This window comes from Bombina bombina, chromosome 7 (genome assembly GCF_027579735.1).
Source record: "Bombina bombina isolate aBomBom1 chromosome 7, aBomBom1.pri, whole genome shotgun sequence".
Lineage (NCBI taxonomy): Eukaryota > Metazoa > Chordata > Amphibia > Anura > Bombinatoridae > Bombina > Bombina bombina.
Window position 1 is genome coordinate 212914720 of NC_069505.1, and position 21064 is coordinate 212935783.

At 39.3% G+C, this 21064-nt stretch overlaps 1 protein-coding gene across 3 annotated transcripts in view; it reads left to right on the forward strand.

The window, feature by feature from the left end:
* DENND5A (DENN domain containing 5A) overlaps positions 1-20727 on the forward strand; it is a 223097-nt gene extending 202370 nt beyond the window's left edge. For all 3 annotated transcript variants that reach the window (XM_053720600.1, XM_053720599.1, XM_053720601.1), the window contains 7 exons: positions 7569-7714; positions 13011-13129; positions 14915-15096; positions 15327-15409; positions 17608-17731; positions 18459-18627; positions 19602-20727. In XM_053720600.1, coding sequence (XP_053576575.1) covers positions 7569-7714; positions 13011-13129; positions 14915-15096; positions 15327-15409; positions 17608-17731; positions 18459-18627; positions 19602-19785 — 1007 coding nt within the window. In that variant the 3' untranslated portion in view covers positions 19786-20727. The remainder of the gene's footprint in view (positions 1-7568; positions 7715-13010; positions 13130-14914; positions 15097-15326; positions 15410-17607; positions 17732-18458; positions 18628-19601) is intronic.
* Positions 20728-21064: the final 337 nt, after the last annotated feature.

Consider the following 21064-nt stretch of genomic DNA (forward strand, 5'->3'; position numbering starts at 1 on the left):
CATACAGTTTTCAAGTGTAATAAAAAAGTTGACATTACTCCACTATGCTTTATAATGTTTTGTAGCATATAGAGAACATAATCATAATAACTGAATATTAAAGAAATCTAATTATAAGTTAAGCTGTCAAATGTGATACAGTATTAAATGGGAGCACGGAGCAGTGTAAATGTATGTTCCATTGATAAGTGTTACAGTGTATGGGGCCCACGCATGATACACACGTTCCCTGTGACATGTTGGTGTGAAGTGAGGCTACTCAAGCCCATATGCTGGTGTATCAACTACCAAGGGAACCCTCATCAGGGATCAGCCTTAGATAAAGATGCTGAGATAGAGACCATAAAACACTTATGTTGTAAATTTTCTTTATTATTTATGTTAAACTTTGACATAAATAAAAGATTGAACAAAAAAACAAACAGACATAAAAACTATATTTTTGAGAGAGGGCATGAACCCTCTATCTAGTGAGAGGTCTCATAATTCTGTGATTGGCAAAAAATATCACCTGCCTAATACATTTACTGAATGGTCGGCAGTAGAATACATTGCATATGACACACACATACACATTACCAGCTCACATAAGATGTCCTATGTCCAGGTAGGTAGCACCTGATTCCAGTAGAAATTCATATAACTTGTGTATTCATTGACTTTTTGGTTATAAAACAGATGCAAAATAAACACACTTTTTTTTTCCTGGAGTTTTAAGTAATCATGTCAACCTCTCAGAGTATTGATGAAAGTTAGAGTCTGGAGATGCAGGGAAAGTTTTTCTGTGAACCCATCCAGACTGTCGCTAGCAACTCCTAAGCAATCCGTGTTGACGAGTTTCACCGCTTGCTGTTACACACTCAAGTCCATGTCAGAAGCGCTGCTGCAAGGCTGTCACACTTGAGAGGCTTTGCCTGTTCCACAGCATGGATCCTGGAGGGTAAGACCGTTTTTTATATATACACTTTAAGACGCTATACACGGTCACAGTGTGGCTCCTTTATACCTCGATAGGATCAAGGGTTAATATCTCCTTCAGGGAGATTTGAACAGCTTGGGGATTTATATCTGCTTAATGTGAGAATTTGTTTTTTTGGGGGCTCATAGACTGTGTTTTTTGGCTTGGAACAAACAGGTTTCACTTTCGTTTTTTAAGTGTAGTGCCCTTTTTTTGTAACAGGGGAAGTCCTGTCTTAAGGACCATGTGACCGGGTGCGGTCTCTTTCATTTAAAGATCCTGCTGCAGACATCATTCCTTAGGAGAGCGTGTTCACTGTTAGCTGTCTGGGTCTAGGAGGTGGTGAGTGCCCCAGCAATTTGGATTATTAAGGTAACGTTTTTTTTAAATAAAAACTTTTTTTTTTTGTCCTTCTGTGGGTATATACAAAGCTATGGAGGACTCTTATACTATGTTCAAAGGTTCTGCTCCTTCTGTACTGATTAATCATTCCTGTTTATATTGTGAGGAGGCTGTTGTTTGCCTGCCTGCTCAATTTTGTTCTATTTGCCTTTTAGACTGTTCTAAAGTCTAAGAAGGGAGACAAGCTTCCTAATACTCATAGCGCTATTAGCCCCTCTGAGCTGTCTACTTTCTAGGAATCTGGGCCTCGAGAAATTACTACCCTTTCTACATTACCCGCTCCACATGTAGTTCCCCGCGGCTTATCTAATCCTCCATCTGGAGGGGGCCTTTTCCCAGCAGACTTTACCGCGCAGTTACAATCGGCGGTGTCTGCAGCCCTGAGTGCCTTACCTTTGCTCTAACAAATGTAAGAGAAAGGATAAACATAGTTCTCCTGACCTAGAGTCATCAAAATATTTGTCAGATTTAGCTACTATGTCCCAGCTATCCGAGGATGAGTTAACCTCTATGGCTTCAGAGGGTGAACTTTCTGAGTCGGAGACTTCAGTCTCTAAACTGTCTTCAGCGGAGGAACCATCCTTTAGATTTTAAAATTTGAGCATCTGCGTTTTTTATTAAAGGAGGTTCTGTCTACGCTAGAGGTTCCAGAGGCTAAACTCCCTGAGGAACCTAAGATCCCTAAATTAGACAGGGTTTATGAAGACAGGAGGTCCCTCTGACTTTTTCTGTGCCAGTTAAGATGGCAAACATTATTAGTAACGAATAAGAAAGAGTAAGTAGGAACTTCCTTTTCCCCCTCGTCTACTTTAAAAATAAAATTTTCCCGGTCTCTCAATTAGATCTGTGGGGCTCCATCCCTAAGGTGGATGGAGCTATCTCTAGGCTGGTTAAGCATACTACTATCCCTTTGGAGGATAGTTCTTCTTTTAGAGAGCCTATGGATAAGAAAATGGAAACTTTTCTGAGGAAGATGTTTCAACATACAGGTTTTTATTTCAATTGGCAGAAGCTGTAGCCGCGGTTGCTGGAGCAGCTACCTACTGGTGCGACACTCTGTCGGAGCTCATTGAGATGGAGACTCCCCTCGAGAATATTTAGGAGAGAATTAATGCACTGAGAAGTGCTAACTCTTTCATCTGGGATGCAAAAATGCAGATTATTCGCATAAATGCAACGGCTTCTGGCTTTGCGGTCCTAGCCCGCAGGGCTCTCTGGTTGAAGTCTTGGTCTGCGGATATGACTTCTAAATCCAGACTCCTTTCTCTTCCTTTCAAGGGAAAGACTTTATTTGATCCAGGGCTGGACTCCATTGTTTCTAAGGTTACCAGAGGGAAGGGTACCTTCCTACCGCAGGACAAGAAGAATAGGTCTAAGGGACGGCAATTGTCTAATTTTCGTTCCTTTCGTTCTGACAAATCCTGACGACCGCAATCCTCATCCATGTCTGAGCAGCCCAAGGGTGCTTGGAAGCCAGCTCAGTCCTGGAATAAGTCCAAACAGACTAAGAAGTCCGCCGCGAACAAATCAGCATGAAGGGGTGGCCCCTGATCCGGGATCGGATCGAGTAGGGGGCAGATTGTCTCTTTTTTCAGACACTTGGTTCCAGGATGTACAGGATCCTTGGGTCCTGGAGATTGTATCTCAAGGATACAGGATAGGATTCAAGCCTCATCCGCCCAGGGGAAGATTCCTACTCTCCAGTCTGTCTACAAGACCAGAAAAGAGGGCTGCCTTCTTAGGTTGCGTACAGGATCTCTCCTCTGTAGGAATAATTGTCCCGGTACCTACAGCAAAAAGAGGTTTGGGATTTTATTCAAACCTTTTCATGGTTCCATAGGAGGGAACTTTTCATCCAATTCTGGACCTAAAGTGCCTAAACAAGTTTCTGAGTGTCTTTTTTCAAAATGGAGACAATTCGTTTAAACCTTCCTCTGGTTCAGGAAGGACAGTTTATGACCACAATAAACCTGAAGGATGCATACCTTCACCTCCCGATACACAGGGAACATTTTCAGTTCCTGAGGTTTACTTTTCTGGACCAGCACTTCCAGCTCATAGCTATTCCGTTTGGCATAGCTACTGCTTCAAGGATATTTTTGAAGGTTCTTGGAGCTCTTATAGCCATTGCCAGAACACAAGGTATTGCAGTAGCGCCTTACCTAGACGATATCTTGGTACAAGCATTATCTTTTCATCTAGCAGAAGAACATACAGAGTCCCTTCTCAATCTTCTTCGATCACATGGATGGAAGATAAACTGAGAAAAGAGTTCTCTTACTCCAAGTACAAGGGTGAATTTCCTGGGAACAATAATAGACTCCATATCCATGAGAATATTCCTCACAGATCAGAGACGTTGCAAGCTAACTTCAGTATGTCTTTCCCACCAGGCCTCCTCGAGACCCTCAATGGCTCAGTGTATGGAGATGATCGGACTCATGATGTCTGGTATAGACATCATTCCTTTTACCCGATTCCATCTCAGACCCTTACAACTATGCATGCTGAGACAATGGAATGGCGACCATTCAGATCTGTCTCAACAGATAGTGCTGGACAACCTGTCGAGAGACTCGCTCTCCTGGTGGCTCTGTCCATATCATCTGTCAAAGGCATGTGCTTCTTGAGACCGTCCTGGGAGATTGTGACTACGGACTCAAGCCTTTCCGGCTGGGGAGCCGTTTGGGGTGCCAAGAAGGCACAAGGTCTGTGGATTCAGGAGTCCTCCTCCCTTCCGATCAGTATTTTGGAACTCTGGGCATTCTTCAGTGCCTTGAAGGCTTAGCCCCTTCTGGGTTTGTCCCAGTTTATCAGATTCCAATCAGACAATATAACCTCGGTTTCCTACATCAACCGCCTACATCAACCATCAGGGGGGAACGAGAAGTTCCTTGGCAATGAGAGAAGTATCTCAGATACTAGAGTGGGCGGAGACTCACAGATGTACGCTGTCAGCGATCCACATTCCGGGTATGGACAACTGGGTAGAAGACATTCTCAGAAGGCAATCTTTTCACCCAGGGGAATGGTCTCTTCACCCTGAGGTGTTTGCAGAGATATGCAGCGAGTGGGGGATGCCGGAGATAGATCTCATGGCATCCCACCTCAATTCCAAGCTACCCAGGTAAGGGTTGAGGTCGAGGGATCCTCAGGCGGAACTGATAGATGCCCTATCAGTGCCATGGAGGTTCAGACTCGTATATCTTTTTCCTCCATTACCACTTCTCCCTCGTGTTGTGGCTCGCATCAAGCAGGAGTGAGCATCAGTGATTCTGATTGCTCCGTCATGGCGAAGGACATGGATTGCGGATCTGGTGGGGATGTCCTCATCTCCTCAGTGGAGGTTACCTTGTTGCAGAGATCTGCTGATACAGGGTCCCTTCAAAATCTAGATTCTCTGAGGCTGACTGCGTGGAGATTGAATGCTTAGTCTTAGCCAAGAGAGGGTTTTTTGAGAGTGTTATCGATACTCTGGTTCAAGCTCTTAAGCCAGTTACTCGTCGTATCTACCATAAAGTGTGGAGGACTTACTTGTACTGGTGTGAAGAGCATGGCTTTTCCTGGCATAGGGTTAAGGTTGCCAGAATTTTAGCTTTTCTCCAGAATGGACTGGAAAAGGCTTTATCTGCTAGTTCCCTGAAAGACAGATATCGGCCCTGTCGGTGTTACTGCACAAAAGATTGGCCGAGCTTCCGGATGTGCAGTTCTTTAAGGCTCTGGCTAGGATCAGACCTGTGTTTTGATCTGGGACTCCGCCTTGAGCCTAAATCTTGTTCTTAGTGTTTTGCAGCAGGCTCCGTTTGAGCCTATGCATACTGTTGACATTAAATTGTTTGTCTTGGAAGGTTCTTTTTTTGTTGGCTATTGCCTCTGCTAGCAGAGTTTCTGAGATATTTGCTTTGCAATGTGACCCCTCTTATCTGGTTTTTCATGCTGATAAGGCGGTTTTATGCACTAAACTAAGGTTCCTCCCTAAGGTGGTGTCGAATCGTAACATTAATCAAGAAATTGTTGTTCCTTCCTTGTGTCCTAATTCTTCTTCAGAAAATGAATGTTTGCTTCACAATCTAGATGTGGCTCGTGCCTTGAAGTTCTTTCTTCAGGCTACTAAAGAATTCAGACAATCTTCCTCGTTGTTTGTCATCTATACGGGGAAGCACAAGGGCAGAAGGCTACTACGACTTCCCTTTCTTTCTAGTTGAGGAGTGTCATCCGCTTGTCTTATGAGACAGCGGGACGACAGCCTCCTGAGAGGATAACGGCTTATTCCACCAGAGCGATGGCTTCCTCTTGGACTTTTAAGAACAAAGCCTCAATGGATCAGATTTGTAAGGCAGCTACCTGGTCCTCCTTACACACGGCTGAAGCAGCTTTCAGGAAAAAAGTTTTGCAGGATGTAGTGCCCTCAGAATAGGGTCCGCCTCTTTTTTCTGTTCCCTCCCGTTATTCTCCCAACAGTAATGAATGAAGTCATGGACTCTCCCTGCCTTATGGAAGGAAAATATAATTTATGTTTACCAGATCCTGGCAGGGAGGGTCCACGACCCTGCCCGTAATTTATGTTTTTGATGGGCCCTTTTTATATTTCTTCTGGCACCTTTTTATACCCTGATGTTTCTCCTACTTTTCCTTGTTCCCTCAGCAGAATGACTGGGGGATAGGGGAAGTGGGAAGGATATTTAAGCCTTTGGCTGGGGTGTCTGCTTCCTCCTGGTGGCCAGGTGTTGTATTTCCCAACAGGAAGGAAAGGAATTTATCTGGTAAGCATTAATTATGTTTTTTTCTTTCATGATTCAGATAGAGCAGCAACTTTAAGCAACTTTCTAATTTACTCCTATTATCAATTTTTCTTCCTTCTCTTGCTATATTTATTTGAAAAAGCAGGAATCTAAGCTTATAAGTCTGCCCATTTTTGGTTCAGCACCCTGGATAGATAGCGCTTGCTGATTAGTGGCTACATTTAGCCACCAATCAACAAGTACAACCCAGGTGCTGAACCGAAAATGGGACGGCTCATAAGCTTACATTTTTGCTTTTCAAATAAAGATAGCAAGTGAAAGAAGAAAAATTGATAGTAGGAGTAAATTAGAAAGTTGGTTAAAGGGATAGTAAACCCAAATATTTTCTTTCATGATTCAGATAGAGCAGCAATTTTAAGCAACTTTCTAATTTACTCCTATTATCTTTTTTTCTTTGTTCTCTTGGTATCTTTATTTGAAAAAGCAGGAATGAAAGCTTTGGAGCTGGCCCATTTTTGGTTCCGTACCCTGGATAGGGCTTGTAGGGCTACATTTAGGGCTACATTTAGCCACCAATCAGCAAGCGCAACCCAGGTTCTCAACCTAAGATGGGCTGGCTCTAAAGCTTTCATTCCTGCTTATTCAAATAAAGATACCAAGAGAACAAGGAAAAATTGATAATAGGAGTAAATAAGAAAGTTGATAAAGATTGCTGAAAGAAAACCTTTTGGTTTGTGTCCCTTTAACACATTTTTGGGATTGAGACTTAAACGCACGGAATAAAATTTAACTGGATATCTCAGAAATATGTCTCTTACACAGTATTAAAGTGAATGTAAATTTTGATGATAAAGTGCCCGTTTTTTAAAAATCCGATTAAAAACAGGGTAACTTTAATTCATCAAAATTTACATTTCACTTGTGTTGTTAAATTGCTTACCTTTTAATCTCGACAACCGCTGCATCGCTTCCCCCACCTGTCGCAAAGCCTCTTCCCGGGTCTAAAATGAGGAATCTGGCTTCCTCCAATCATTGCATTGAATCAGACACTAATTCCCCCCCCCCAGGGGAGGAGCTGTGATTGGAGGATGACCGATCCGTCATTTCTGACATATGAAGAGGCTTGAGACGACCGGGGGAATCGCTGGAGCGGCTGTCAAGATTAAAAGGTAAGTATTTTCACAACACAAGGGAAATGTAAATTTTGATGAATTAAAGTGCCCCTGTTTTTAATCGGATTTTTAAAAAACGGGCACTTTATCATCTAAATTTACATTTACAAAACTGAATAAATGGCCTGATACAAATGTTAGTGTTTTGTTTATAACTTTACACAATCACATTACATTACACTAGTTCTGTTGAATAATGCAATAAAAATAAGCTCTTGTATAGGGCTCTTGTATAACGCTCTTGTATAACGCTCTTGTATAGGGCTGTTACATTTATATCTTGTGTTTTCGCAGTGATCCCGTATCACATTGTGATCGTCCCTAGCAAGAAGCTCGGAGGCTCTATGTTCACGTCTAATCCTTGGATTTGTATATCGGGTGAACTGGGAGAAACGGGAGTGCTGCAAATTCCCAGGAGTATTTTAGAGATGACATATGAGGTTTGTCATTTACTGTTTACACAATGTGACTTAATTCTAGTTCATTAATCTTACAAAAGAACATAGTTTTTCACATATCTCCACTGAATTACACTGTGGGAAACATAACTGATGTGTTCATTATTTCAAATATAATAAATAGTTTTTTAATGTGTAACTTTTATATGGAACAATTTTATATTCATGCTTAAAGGGACAGTCTCCTCCAGAATTGTTATTGTTTAAAAAGATGGATAATCCGTTTATTGCCCATTCCCCAGTTTTGCATAAACCGTTATATTAATATACTTTTTACCTCTGTGATTACCTGTATCTAAGTCTCTGCAGACTGCTCCCTTATCTCAGTGCTTTTGACAGACTTGCATTTTAGCCAATCAGTGCTGGCTCCTAGGTAAATCCACAGGAGTGAGCACAATGTTATCTATATGATACACATAAACTAGTGCTGTCTAGCTGTCTAAATGCACTGAGATAAGAGGCGGCCTTCAAGGGCTTAGAAATTAGTATATGAGCCTACCTAGGTTTAGCTTTCAACAAAGGATACCAAGGGGTCGATTTATGAAAGCCTTCGGGAGGCTTCGCACCCCTTATGACTGCAGGTTCTCACAAGAGAACCTGCAGTCCGTATTTAACAAGCAGCGGCCATTTTCTAACCTTTCGCCACCTCTTAGTTGGCGAATTTCAATCTCCCCGGTGTTGTCCGACCGGGGAGATTGACAGCTCCTGCCAGCGCCTGATTGGCTGTGTGCGGGCAGGGGGCGGGATTCCTCTTCCTTTTGGCTTCACGTATAAGGAGTTACACATTCAAAAGCTGCATCTCTGCTGCAGTTAAACAGTTTTTGTAAATCCTGTTAATAAGATGCAATCCTGAAACTGAACATTTACTTTTTTTATTCATTTTTTTTTATTTTTTAAATAAAACTTAAAAGTAGGATTTTTTTCAGCTCAACTTGGCAGCTGTAGTCGGAGTATAAACAAGCAGTCTCCCATCTGTTTTATAAAATATGAGTAACATGTTACAGCTGTAGTCGGTGCATAAACAAGCAGTCTACCATGTGTTTTTATACAATATGAGTAGCATGTTACAGCTGTAGTCGGTGCATAAACAAGCAGTCTACCATGTGTTTTTATACAATATGAGTAGCATGTTACAGCTGTAGTCGGTGCATAAACAAGCAGTCTACCATGTGTTTTTATACAATATGAGTAGCATGTTACAGTTGTAGTCGGTGCATAAACAAGCAGTCTACCATGTGTTTTTATACAATATGAGTAGCATGTTACAGCTGTAGTCGGTACATAAACAAGCAGTCTACCATGTGTTTTTATACAATATGAGTAGCATGTTACAACTGTAGTCGGTGCATAAACAAGCAGTCTACAATGTTTTTATATACAATATGAGTAGCATGTTAACGCTGTAGTCGGTGCATGAACAAGCAGTCTACCATGTGTTTTTATACAATATGAGTAGCATGTTACAACTGTAGTCGGTGCATAAACAAGCAGTCTACAATGTTTTTATATACAATATGAGTAGCATGTTAACGCTGTAGTCGGTGCATGAACAAGCAGTCTATCATGTGTTTTTATACAATATGAGTAGCATGTTACAGTTGTAGTCGGCACATAAACAAGCAGTCTACCATGTGTTTTTATACAATAGGAATAGCATGTTACAGCTGTAGTCGGTGCATAAACAAGCAGTCTACCATGTGTTTTTATACAATATGAGTAGCATGTTACAGCTGTAGTCGGTGCATAAACAAGCAGTTTACCATGTGTTTTTATACAATATGAGTAGCATGTTACAGCTGTAGTCTGCGCATAAACAAGCAGTGTACCATGTTTTTTATACAATATGAGTAGCATGTTACAGCTGTAGTCGGCGCATAGACCAGCAGTCTACCATGTGTTTATATACAATATAAGTAGCATGTTACAGCTGTAGTTGGCGCATAAACAAGCAGTCTACCATGTGTTTTTATACAATATAAGTAGCATATTACATCTGTAGTCGGTGCATAAATAAGCAGTCTACCATGTGTTTTTATACAATATGAGTAGCATGTTACATCTGTAGTCGGCGCATAAACAAGCAGTCTACCATGTGTTTTTATACAATATAAGTAGCATGTTACAGCTGTAGTTGGCACATAAACAAGCAGTCTACCATGTGTTTTTATACAATATGAGTAGCATGTTACAGTTGTAGTCGGTGCTTAAACAAGCAGTCTACCATGTGTTTTTATACAATATGAGTAGCATGTTGCAGCTGTAGTCGGCCCATAAACGAGCAGTTTACCATGTGTTTTTTTATACAATATGAGTAGCATGTTACAGCTGTAGTCGGCGCATAAACAAGCAGTGTAGCATGTTTTTTTATACAATATGAGTAGCATGTTACAGCTGTAGTCGGCGCATAAACAAGCAGTGTAGCATGTTTTTTTATACAATATGAGTAGCATGTTACAGCTGTAGTTGGCGCATAGACAAGCAGTGTAGCATGTTTTTTTATACAATATGAGTAGCATGTTACAGCTGTAGTCGGCTCATAAACAAGCAGTGTAGCATGGTTTTTTTATACAATATGAGTAGCATGTTACAGCTGTAGTCGGCGCATAGACAAGCAGTCTACTATGTGTATTTATACAATATGAGTAGCATGTTACAGCTGTAGTTGGCGCATAAACAAGCAGTGTAGCATGTTTTTTTTATACAATATGAGTAGCATGTTACAGCTGTAGTCGGCTCATAAACAAGCAGTGTAGCATGTTTTTTTATACAATATGAGTAGCATGTTACAGCTGTAGTCGGCGCATAAACAAGCAGTGTAGCATGTTTTTTTATACAATATGAGTAGCATGTTACAGCTGTAGTCGGCGCATAAACAAGCAGTGTAGCATGTTTTTTTATACAATATGAGTAGCATGTTACAGCTGTAGTCGGCACATAAACAAGCAGTGTAGCATGTTTTTTTATACAATATGAGTAGCATGTTACAGCTGTAGTCGGCGCATAAACAAGCAGTGTAGCATGTTTTTTTATACAATATGAGTAGCATGTTACAGCTGTAGTCGGCTCATAAACAAGCAGTGTAGCATGTTTTTTTATACAATATGAGTAGCATGTTACAGCTGTAGTCGGCGCATAAACAAGCAGTGTAGCATGTTTTTTTATACAATATGAGTAGCATGTTACAGCTGTAGTCAGCGCATAAACAAGCAGTGTAGCATGTTTTTTTATACAATATGAGTAGCATGTTACAGCTGTAGTCGGCGCATAAACAAGCAGTGTAGCATGTTTTTTATACAATATGAGTAGCATGTTACAGCTGTAGTCAGCGCATAAACAAGCAGTGTAGCATGTTTTTTTTATACAATATGAGTAGCATGTTACAGCTGTAGTCGGCGCATAAACAAGCAGTGTAGCATGTTTTTTTATACAATATGAGTAGCATGTTACAGCTGTAGTCGGCGCATAAACAAGCAGTGTAGCATGTTTTTTTTATACAATATGAGTAGCATGTTACAGTTGTAGTTGGCGCATAGACAAGCAGTGTAGCATGTTTTTTTATACAATATGAGTAGCATGTTACAGCTGTAGTCAGCTCATAAACAAGCAGTGTAGCATTTTTTTTTATACAATATGAGTAGCATGTTACAGCTGTAGTCGGCGCATAAACAAGCAGTGTAGCATGTTTTTTTATACAATATGAGTAGCATGTTACAGCTGTAGTCGGCGCATAAACAAGCAGTGTAGCATGTTTTTTTATACAATATGAGTAGCATGTTACAGCTGTAGTTGGCGCATAAACAAGCAGTGTAGCATGTTTTTTTATACAATATGAGTAGCATGTTACAGCTGTAGTCGGCGCATAAACAAGCAGTGTAGCATGTTTTTTTATACAATATGAGTAGCATGTTACAGCTGTAGTCGGCGCATAAACAAGCAGTGTAGCATGTTTTTTTATACAATATGAGTAGCATGTTACAGCTGTAGTTGGCGCATAGACAAGCAGTGTAGCATGTTTTTTTATACAATATGAGTAGCATGTTACAGCTGTAGTCAGCTCATAAACGAGCAGTGTAGCATGTTTTTTTATACAATATGAGTAGCATGTTACAGCTGTAGTCGGCGCATAAACAAGCAGTGTAGCATGTTTTTTTATACAATATGAGTAGCATGTTACAGCTGTAGTCGGCGCATAAACAAGCAGTGTAGCATGTTTTTTTATACAATATGAGTAGCATGTTACAGCTGTAGTCGGCGCATAAACAAGCAGTGTAGCATGTTTTTTTATACAATATGAGTAGCATGTTACAGCTGTAGTCGGCGCATAGACAAGCAGTCTACCATGTGTATTTATACAATATGAGTAGCATGTTACAGCTGTAGTCGCCACATAAACAAGCAGTCTACTATGTGTTTTTATACAATATGAGTAGCATGTTACAGTTGTAGTCGGCGCATAAACAAGCAGTGTACCATGCTTTTTATACGAGTAGCATGTTACAGCTGTAGTCGGCGCATAGACAAGCAGTCTACCATGTGTATTTATACAATATGAGTAGCATGTTACAGCTGTAGTCAGCGCATAAACAAGCAGTCTACCATGTGTTTTTATACAATATGAGTAGCATGTTACAGCTGTAGTCGGCGCATAAACAAGCAGTGTACCATGTGTTTTTATACAATATGAGTAGCATGTTACAGCTGTAGTCGGCGCATAAACAAGCAGTCTACCATGTTTTTATACAATATGAGTAGCATGTTACAGCTGTAGTCGGCGCATAAACAAGCAGTCTACCATGTTTTTATATACAATATAAGTAGCATGTTACAGCTGTAGTCGGCACGTAAACAAGCAGTCTACCATGTGTTTTTATACAATAGGAATAGCATGTTACAGCTGTAGTCGGCGCATAAGCAAGCAGTCTACCATGTGTTTTTATACAATAGGAATAGCATGTTACAGCTGTAGTCGGCGCATAAGCAAGCAGTCTAACATGTTTTCATACAATAGGAATAGCATGTTACAGCTGTAGTCGGCGCATAAGCAAGCAGTCTACCATGTTTTCATACAATAGGAATAGCATGTTACAGCTGTTTAGACAAAGAATAACATTTGCACTTACATTGTAAGATTATTTAAACTGAGAACAATATCAATGCAGAGTCTTTGTTAATCTGCTAATCGTATCATAAGCATCTGAGCATACATTGTGGTGGTCTCCTACAGCTAAATCAGTCTCGGACGCAGTCTGTCATTTCTCCTTTTTGTTTCTGTAAACAGTGCCAGAACCTTGGGAAGCTGACGACCGTACAGATCGGACATGACAATTCCGGGATCTATGCCAAGTGGCTGGTGGAACACGTCATGGTTCGAAATGAAATAACCGGACACACATATAAGTAAGAGACGTCCAAAAAAAGGCGTCCAATACATTTCGTAACAGTTAAATGTTTTTTGTTTGTTTTTTTAAACGGTTTCTTTCCTACATTCAAAAATGTGGTGTTTTTTTTTTGTTTTGTTTTTTTAAACCATGTGATTTTGTTACAGCAAAAAAACACATTTATTTGCAAACAACCAAATATAGACATGTGAAGACCCTATTGTTTTAAATGGGCAGTTATTATAAATGCCACAAAAGGGCCGCAGGGTACATTTAGTCTCCAAACTGGTTCTACAGGAAGAGTGTTAAGATATGGGGAAAATATGTGGCGCATGTGGTTTGTGGGGGTAATTAGAAGGTACTAGAAGGGGGGGGGGGGGGGCGTAAGAAAAAAAAATAGCCTTTTTCTTCTTCAGGGAACAGATCACTCCATCACATTCTGTATGAGCTGCATTTTATTTGTTATTTATTCATTAAGCCCTTTGTGCCAGAGGCAGAACTCCCATTGGTGCAGCAGGTGAAGTGACTTTAGGGCCCAAGTGCTGGAGGGGGCCCATAGCAGCGTAGCCATGTGCAGAATGTGTCATGTGTAATGCAGGGGAGCTTTTTATTAGTGCACGTTGTCTATCATCTATCTGTGCTCAAAACTATTATACAAGGTAGCATGTATAGTATTGCTATTGGCTATGAATGAGTTACCTTTGGGGGCCCAAAACAATTTTTGCACCAGGGCTCCCCCTCTGTTGAGTAGGTCCACTACTGCTTTGTGCTATAGAATGTTAATTGTGTACAAATTAAATAGGCACACAAGCCAGCAGTATGCTCAGACTGTACATTTAGTGTGTTTTGCAATAAGTGCGTAGCTCCTGTATTTCAATCATTATCTATCCTCTTAGTCTATTTGTGAGTAGTCATGACCAGTCTGCCCTCAGCAGCAATTCTCTAATGGAAGTTTGTTTGTGATTGTTGGCTACAAATATAACACTTGTCATTGGCTTACCAGATATTTTCAGCTAGCTCCCAGCAGTGCTCTGGAGCCATGACCTTAACTATGTGTTTGTGTCATTTGCAGGGGTTAAACACAGTTATGTACTAGCAATAGTGCAAAAAATGCTATAATGTAGTAGAGCATTTTCTTTTTGCACATTTTTATATTCCTTTAATGGCAACATAACATTTTTATGTACTCATAATGATGTAATGGGTAGATTTACTAGGGATTGTTCTAAGCTGACGATTTTTTTATACCATACATCAATTGCTAGTTCGTTCCCGATGATGCTTTGTTAATGGTACATTCCTGGTGCTGTTTTGTTAATGGTTCATTCCTGGTGCTGTTTTATTGTTAATGGCTCATTCCTGGTGCTGTTTTGTTAATGGTACATTCTTGGTGCTGTTTTTTTTTTTTTGTTAATGGTACATTCTTGGTGCTGTTTTGTTGTTAATGGTTCATTCCTGGTGCCATTTTGGTAATGGTTCATTCCTGGTGCTGTTGTATTGTTAATGGTTCATTCCTGGTGCTGTTTTGTTGCTAATGATTCATTCCTGGTGTTGTTTTGTTGTTAATGGTTCATTCTTGGTGCTGTTTTGTTGTTAATGGTTCATTCCTGGTGCTGTTTTGTTGTTAATGGTTCATTCCTGGTGTTGTTTTGTTGTTAATGGTTCATTCCTGGTGCTGTTTTGTTGCTAATGGTTCATTCCTGGTGTTGTTTTGTTGTTAATGGTTCATTCTTGGTGCTGTTTTGTTGTTAATGGTACATCCCTGGTGCTGTTTTGTCATTCTCTCTACTGATTCACACAACAGGTTTCCGTGCGGCCGGTGGTTGGGGAAAGGAATGGACGATGGAAGCCTGGAGAGAGTTTTGGTTGGAGATTTACTTACATCAAATACTGAGACTGAAGAGAGACCCTGCAGGACACCACCACTGCAACACTCCCCAAGTATGATCCGGAGGCTGGTAGCAATATCCCCTAACAGCAAACCAAGTAAGTTTAGGGGACTTCCCCACAGGCAGAATACATTCACTTCTTTCAATTTTGTCTCTCAAGCTTCACTTTTTTCCCCCTATTCTTTGTTTTCTCAACTTGTCAATGCTTCATAAAGTTTTGCTACACCTGTTTCAGTTGATCACTATCATGCAGTGTAAATGTAGGTTGTATTTCCTAAGCAATAAATATAGTGTTTATCTAATTCTAATGAATTGTTGCTTCCATAGAATTAAATACAGGTCAGATTCAAGAGTCAATTGGTGAAGCTGTGAATGGCATTGTGAAGCACTTCCATAAGCCGGAGAAAGAGGTATGCATTCAATTTATATAATAACATCCTAATAAGTCTAAATAAGAGCTTATGGTTTATGAACAAAAACATCTTAGTGGTTTATTTTCATCACCATATTTGCTTTGAGAATAGATGGTAAATTGGTCAATCTATGTAAAGGCCCCATCTTCCTGGAATTAACTACTGTGCAATACAATAGCTCTGTGCTAATTAGTCTATATTTTTAGTAACAGTGAAGAAATTAACTGTGTAAATTTAGAAGTCAGTTCAAGTGTTCGGCCTTATTTTGTGACCTATTGTAAAATCCACTTTTAAATATTTCAGAACATGCAATAAACTGGGTGATTCAAAATCCCAGGGATCTTTTAGTAATCCATTTCAGAGAGATCCTCACTAGATCACAGCTATAAGTACCATAAGACTGTTATATCTGAGTGTATAAATGGTGCTTCAAATATATATTTCACATCTGGCTCCTAAGTTTTCTTGTCTGTATTAAAGGGACAGTCTACACCAGAATTGTTATTGTTTTAAAAGATAGATAATCCCTTTATTACCCATTTCCCAGTTTTGCATAACCAACACAGTTATATTAATATACTTTTAACCTCTGTGAATATCTTGTATCTAAGCCTCTGCAAACGGACCCTTTTTTTCAGTTCTTTTGACAGACTTGCAGTCTAGCCAATCAGTGCCTGCTCCCAGATTACTTCACGTGCACGAGCACAGTGTTATCTATATGAAATATGTGAACTAACACCCTCTAGTGGTGAAAAACTGTTAAAATGCAATCTGAAAGAGGTGGGCTTCAAGGTCTAAGAAATTAGCATATGAACCTCCTAGGTTAAGCTTTCAACTAAGAATACCAAGAGAACAAAGCAAAATTGGTGATAAAAGTAAATTGGAAAATTATTTAAAATGACATGCTCTATCTGAATCATGAAAGTTTATTTTGGCCTAGTCTGTCCCTTTAATACACAAGACTATATGTTCTCATTACTTTTCCTTTCCAAGATGTTTTCAAACCTCTTCCTGCACAATCTAGAAATGTGGCCACTCGTGAGCTAAACTATGTGTAGATATCATTATTTGTTATAAAGAGATTGCTTCATTGAAAGAAGAGGACAACTTTGTATAGAGCCAATGCTTGTGCCTCAGAGCTTATAAAATGTAAGTCTTTTTAGAATGCGAGAATGGTCTACTTAAGAATATCCTCAAGGTAGTAAACACATTATAAAGGGTCACTGTAGCCAAAGTGTTATCCAATCAATATAAAAGAGCAGTATTCAGGGATGCTTTTTATGCATGAAACAATATGAAGTAAAAAGCTTTTTTCAATTTAAATTGCAGCTAATTCAGCTGTATCCATTGTGTGCTTCCTGCTGATTGGTTAATTGATACTTCCTGCTAAACGATTGATAGGTTTTTCTTGCTAACCGTCAAGCACTAGTTAAAAGTGCACTTACAGCTTTAACCTCATATTTCAGGCAAAAAATGTCAACAGTTTAAAGGCAGCTCTTTCATATGGAAGACATAAATATTTTCCTTTTAAAAGGACACAGTAGTCAACTTTTTTTCTTCCATCTTCACTGTATTACAAATATATATATTTTTTATCTCCTGTTCCTGTCCTGAGTATACCAGCTTTAGTAGAGAGTACAAGACCAATACTGCAGTATTAGTTTAAGCAGCTTTTACTAAATATTTTTCTCAGGTATTAGATATATGTTAATGCTATTCTTTCACATACACGATAGATGTTTTTTTGTACAATATCCATTTCAAGCAAATTATTACCCTTGTTACCCTGAACATGGAGTACTGAATGCTTTAGGATTTAAAGTAAAAAGAAAAATGACTACTTGGGCTGCAAAGCAGTTTAGTCTCCTCTACCATCTTGCTGTGCCTATGAAAAAGATACATCATACTGTTGTAGTAAATGAAATGTGTGTAAAATGTTTGTTTTTCACCTGGAAGCTTTAATCAATGTATATCAATAAAACAATTGTATTTAAAACAATATGTGATGGACAAATAGAGAGAGAAAATACATTGGAGAGGGCCATTGCCAACAGATGGCAGGAATGCCAGTGTCAGGTTAGCTTGCTATATGCAATGCCTTGCTTTTCCAGCAGGTGGCATAGTACACCCACCATTATCCCACAGGAAGACCACATGGTGTGTCACAAGCTCAGATATATTTCTGTATTTTTCAGAGGGGCAGTTTAACGTTGCTGCTGTGTGGAGAAAATGGACTGGTTTCTGCCTTGGAACAAGTGTTTCAGCATGGGTTCAAATCCCCAAGACTCTTCAAAAGTGTTTTCATATGGGACTTTCTAGGTAAGCTATAAAGTTACAAAATAAAGTCCATATTGGTTTTACCCAGAGAAACGTATTATACCATGTATTGTTTTAAACAACCTTTCAGTTTACTTCTATTGTCAAATTTGCTTCATTCTCTTGGTATCATTTGTTGAAGGAGCAGCAAAGCAATGCACTACTGGTTTCTAACTGAACACATTGGTGAGCCAATGACATTCAGGATATCTATGCAGCCACCAATCAGCAGCTAGAACCTAAACACAACATTGCTTATTCATGATTTCGATAGAACATGCCGTTTAAAATAACTTTTTCATTTACTTATTTTATCAAATTGGATTCTCTTTTGTTAAAAAGCTCAGGAGAGTGGACATGTCTGTAGCACTATATGTTCTCCATATGCACGAGCACTAGAGCGCAGCACTATTTCCTGCCACATAGCGCTCCAGACATCTAATTGGGTGTCTTTACAACACAGAATCTCACGGGAACAAAGCAAATTTCATAATAAAAGTAAATTGGAAACTTTTTTCTTTCAATTCTGTCTGAATCGCAAAATAAAATGTTGGGGTTTTCTATCCCTTTTTAACTTGTGCATGTGATTGATTCTCTAAAACGTCCCAGATTTTTTACTTATTAGATACGGTTTGTTCTCCTACAATTTCATTGGCTACAGAATAATATTTCATATCTACAAATTAGAATTACTATTTAATAAAATCTTCAATGTCCCCCCCCCTCCCAGAAAAAGCACAAGCACATTATGAGGCTCTTGAGATGAATGAATTTGTGTACGAGGAAGACTGGATGCAAAGGGCACGCAACTTTTGTCGGTTTATTAATGCGATCAATAACACGCCTAGGAATATTGGAAAGGATGGCAAGTTTCAGATGTTTGTTTGCTTGGGAGCCAGGTTTGTGCATATTTTTTTTTCTAACTTCTTTCTTTTTATTCATATTTTGCCCTAATCACATTACTTGTATGTGCCACACCGACTGCATTACCAATATTCATATATTTCTTATGATGTATATCTGCTCTGTATCAACATCCTCTTGTTAATGACGTGCGCTAAGTTCCAGTGTGTTGCTGCCCATTTCATAACTCAAATCTAAATGTCTCTCTCAGAACTTCTTGCAAACGCTTCTTATAAAAAGCAACTCCTCGTGATATTGTTTAATGCACACGAATTAGGACTAGAAACCTCATCAGTCTTTTTCTGTCATTGCACAAAACTCTCACGTACAGACTGTGTCAGTGTTGTGTACTTTATTATTGCTCCAGCATAGCTCAGTGACTCTAAAACCCTAAATGAAAACTGGCGATTTAGTTACTCACGTTTGGTTGTTGTGGGGTTCATAGACAAGTTTGACAACTGGGGAAGTGTTGGCAATGCACTGCTGAACCTGAGCTAAACAGTACCTGTGATAGGTGACTATGTGCATATGCCATTACTGGTTAGCTCAGTGGCTGTGTTTGGCTCCAGACAAGTTGTGTATTGCCAGCCTGGAGCTGACTTTAACCATGTGTTTAACCCTTTGTAAACTATTAAAATGCTCTAGTATATTGTTTCTCTTTACTATAATAAGATACTATAGAAGATGCTGTCTTTTAGTATAATACTGCAGTATAAAATAAAATGTCTTAAAGAGGGGGAAGCTGTCGGTCTGCAGCATTGCCTGGTGAGAGATAGCAGAGGATATAGATCACGGCTCCGAAGCTAAGCCCCTCGGTATGATTGTGTTCAATATATGCTAATGTTACATTGAATTTATATCAACAATGTAAAGCTAGTCCTAACTCCTTTTGTATTTAACAAATATATCCAATTAAGAGGTTTTATGCTTTTCTTTGTGGCTAACACACGATATGCTCTGTCTTACTTAGGGACCATTGTCTGCATCACTGGATCGCCTTGCTTGCAGATTGCCCTATCATAGCACAAATGTATGAGGACACCGCTTTGATCAAAGACCACACTTTAGTAAACTCCTTAATCAGAGTTCTGCAGACCCTGCAGGAGTTTAACATCACTTTGGAAACATCCCTCGTGAAAGGAATAAACATCTGATTATCGAGAACTGAGCAAGACCGTAAGAGAAACCACATACTGTGCACAGAGACATCATCTACCTAGTCTTTTGCTACACCGAATCACAGCTTCTCTAGATTTACAGCAACTCGGCTGACGCAAAGACTTTGTCACTCTGTCGGACACTGGACTGGAGAGTTTTTATTTTGTCGTTTGCTTTTCGACTTCTTACATTCATATGAAAGCGGTTTAAGTGAATATTGCACAGATTATTGGAATGCTGCTGTATTTACTTGCCATGGATATTGTGCAAAGAACCATTACTTTGTCTAATTATATTGTCTTTGCTGATGTTACATATGACCACGTCTAAAGATTTTTCTAAAACGTCTGTTACATTGTATTGATATTTTGCTTTTAAAGCATGTCACCCAACGCCCCATCGCTGTTACAGACAAATATTTACATATTTTTTAATGTTCTTGTGCTTGATCACATTGTTAGTGAGCCATAACTTTCTTTGTCAGTATTACTTTCATCTGTGAGGTCAACAGATATTTTATCTATTGCTATATAAGTGCACATTTTTTTGTTGTTAATTCTTGCATTATTTTTTATTTATTGAGGGATTTATGATTTTGTTCTCCAAATCTGTTCAACAGTGTAGATACCTCTCTGGAGGAGTTAAATCTGTTTGGAAGTGGAGGAACCTTTTTATCTGGAGACATCTGAATAGATGGCATTAATGCTCTTACAAGTGACTTTTTTTATTGCCTGAGTCTGACGTAATCTTATTCTGCTGCTTCTTTAGCAATAATATGAAGACAACTGGCAACTCCACTAAAGAACTATCTTACATTAACTCCTTTTAATCAGGTGCCAAGTTTTATTGTCTACCAAGAATATAAACTCACATTGGCCCATCAGAATCAGGAGGTACTTTTGCACAATGCAGACTAAAAATAAAATACATTTACACAACTTTTCAGTGTATTTATTTTTATACATTTTGCGGTTTCATAATTTAAATGTATTTTTTTTTATTAGAGAAATACTGTTATGCTTAATTTATCACAAAATTTCTTCACTTTCCTTGTCGTTGAAGCTAAGTGATTATACAAGGAAAACCCTGGCTGTAGGTTGACACACGCTCATCCCCCCCCCCTCTCTCCCTATGCCTCCCCAGGTTAATATAACTATTTCTTTCCTATGGCATAGAGAGTCCACGATTCATTCGAATTACTAGTGGGATATTCACTCCTGGCCAGCAGAAGGCAGCAAAGAGCACCCCAGCAAAGATGTTAAGTATCACTTCCCT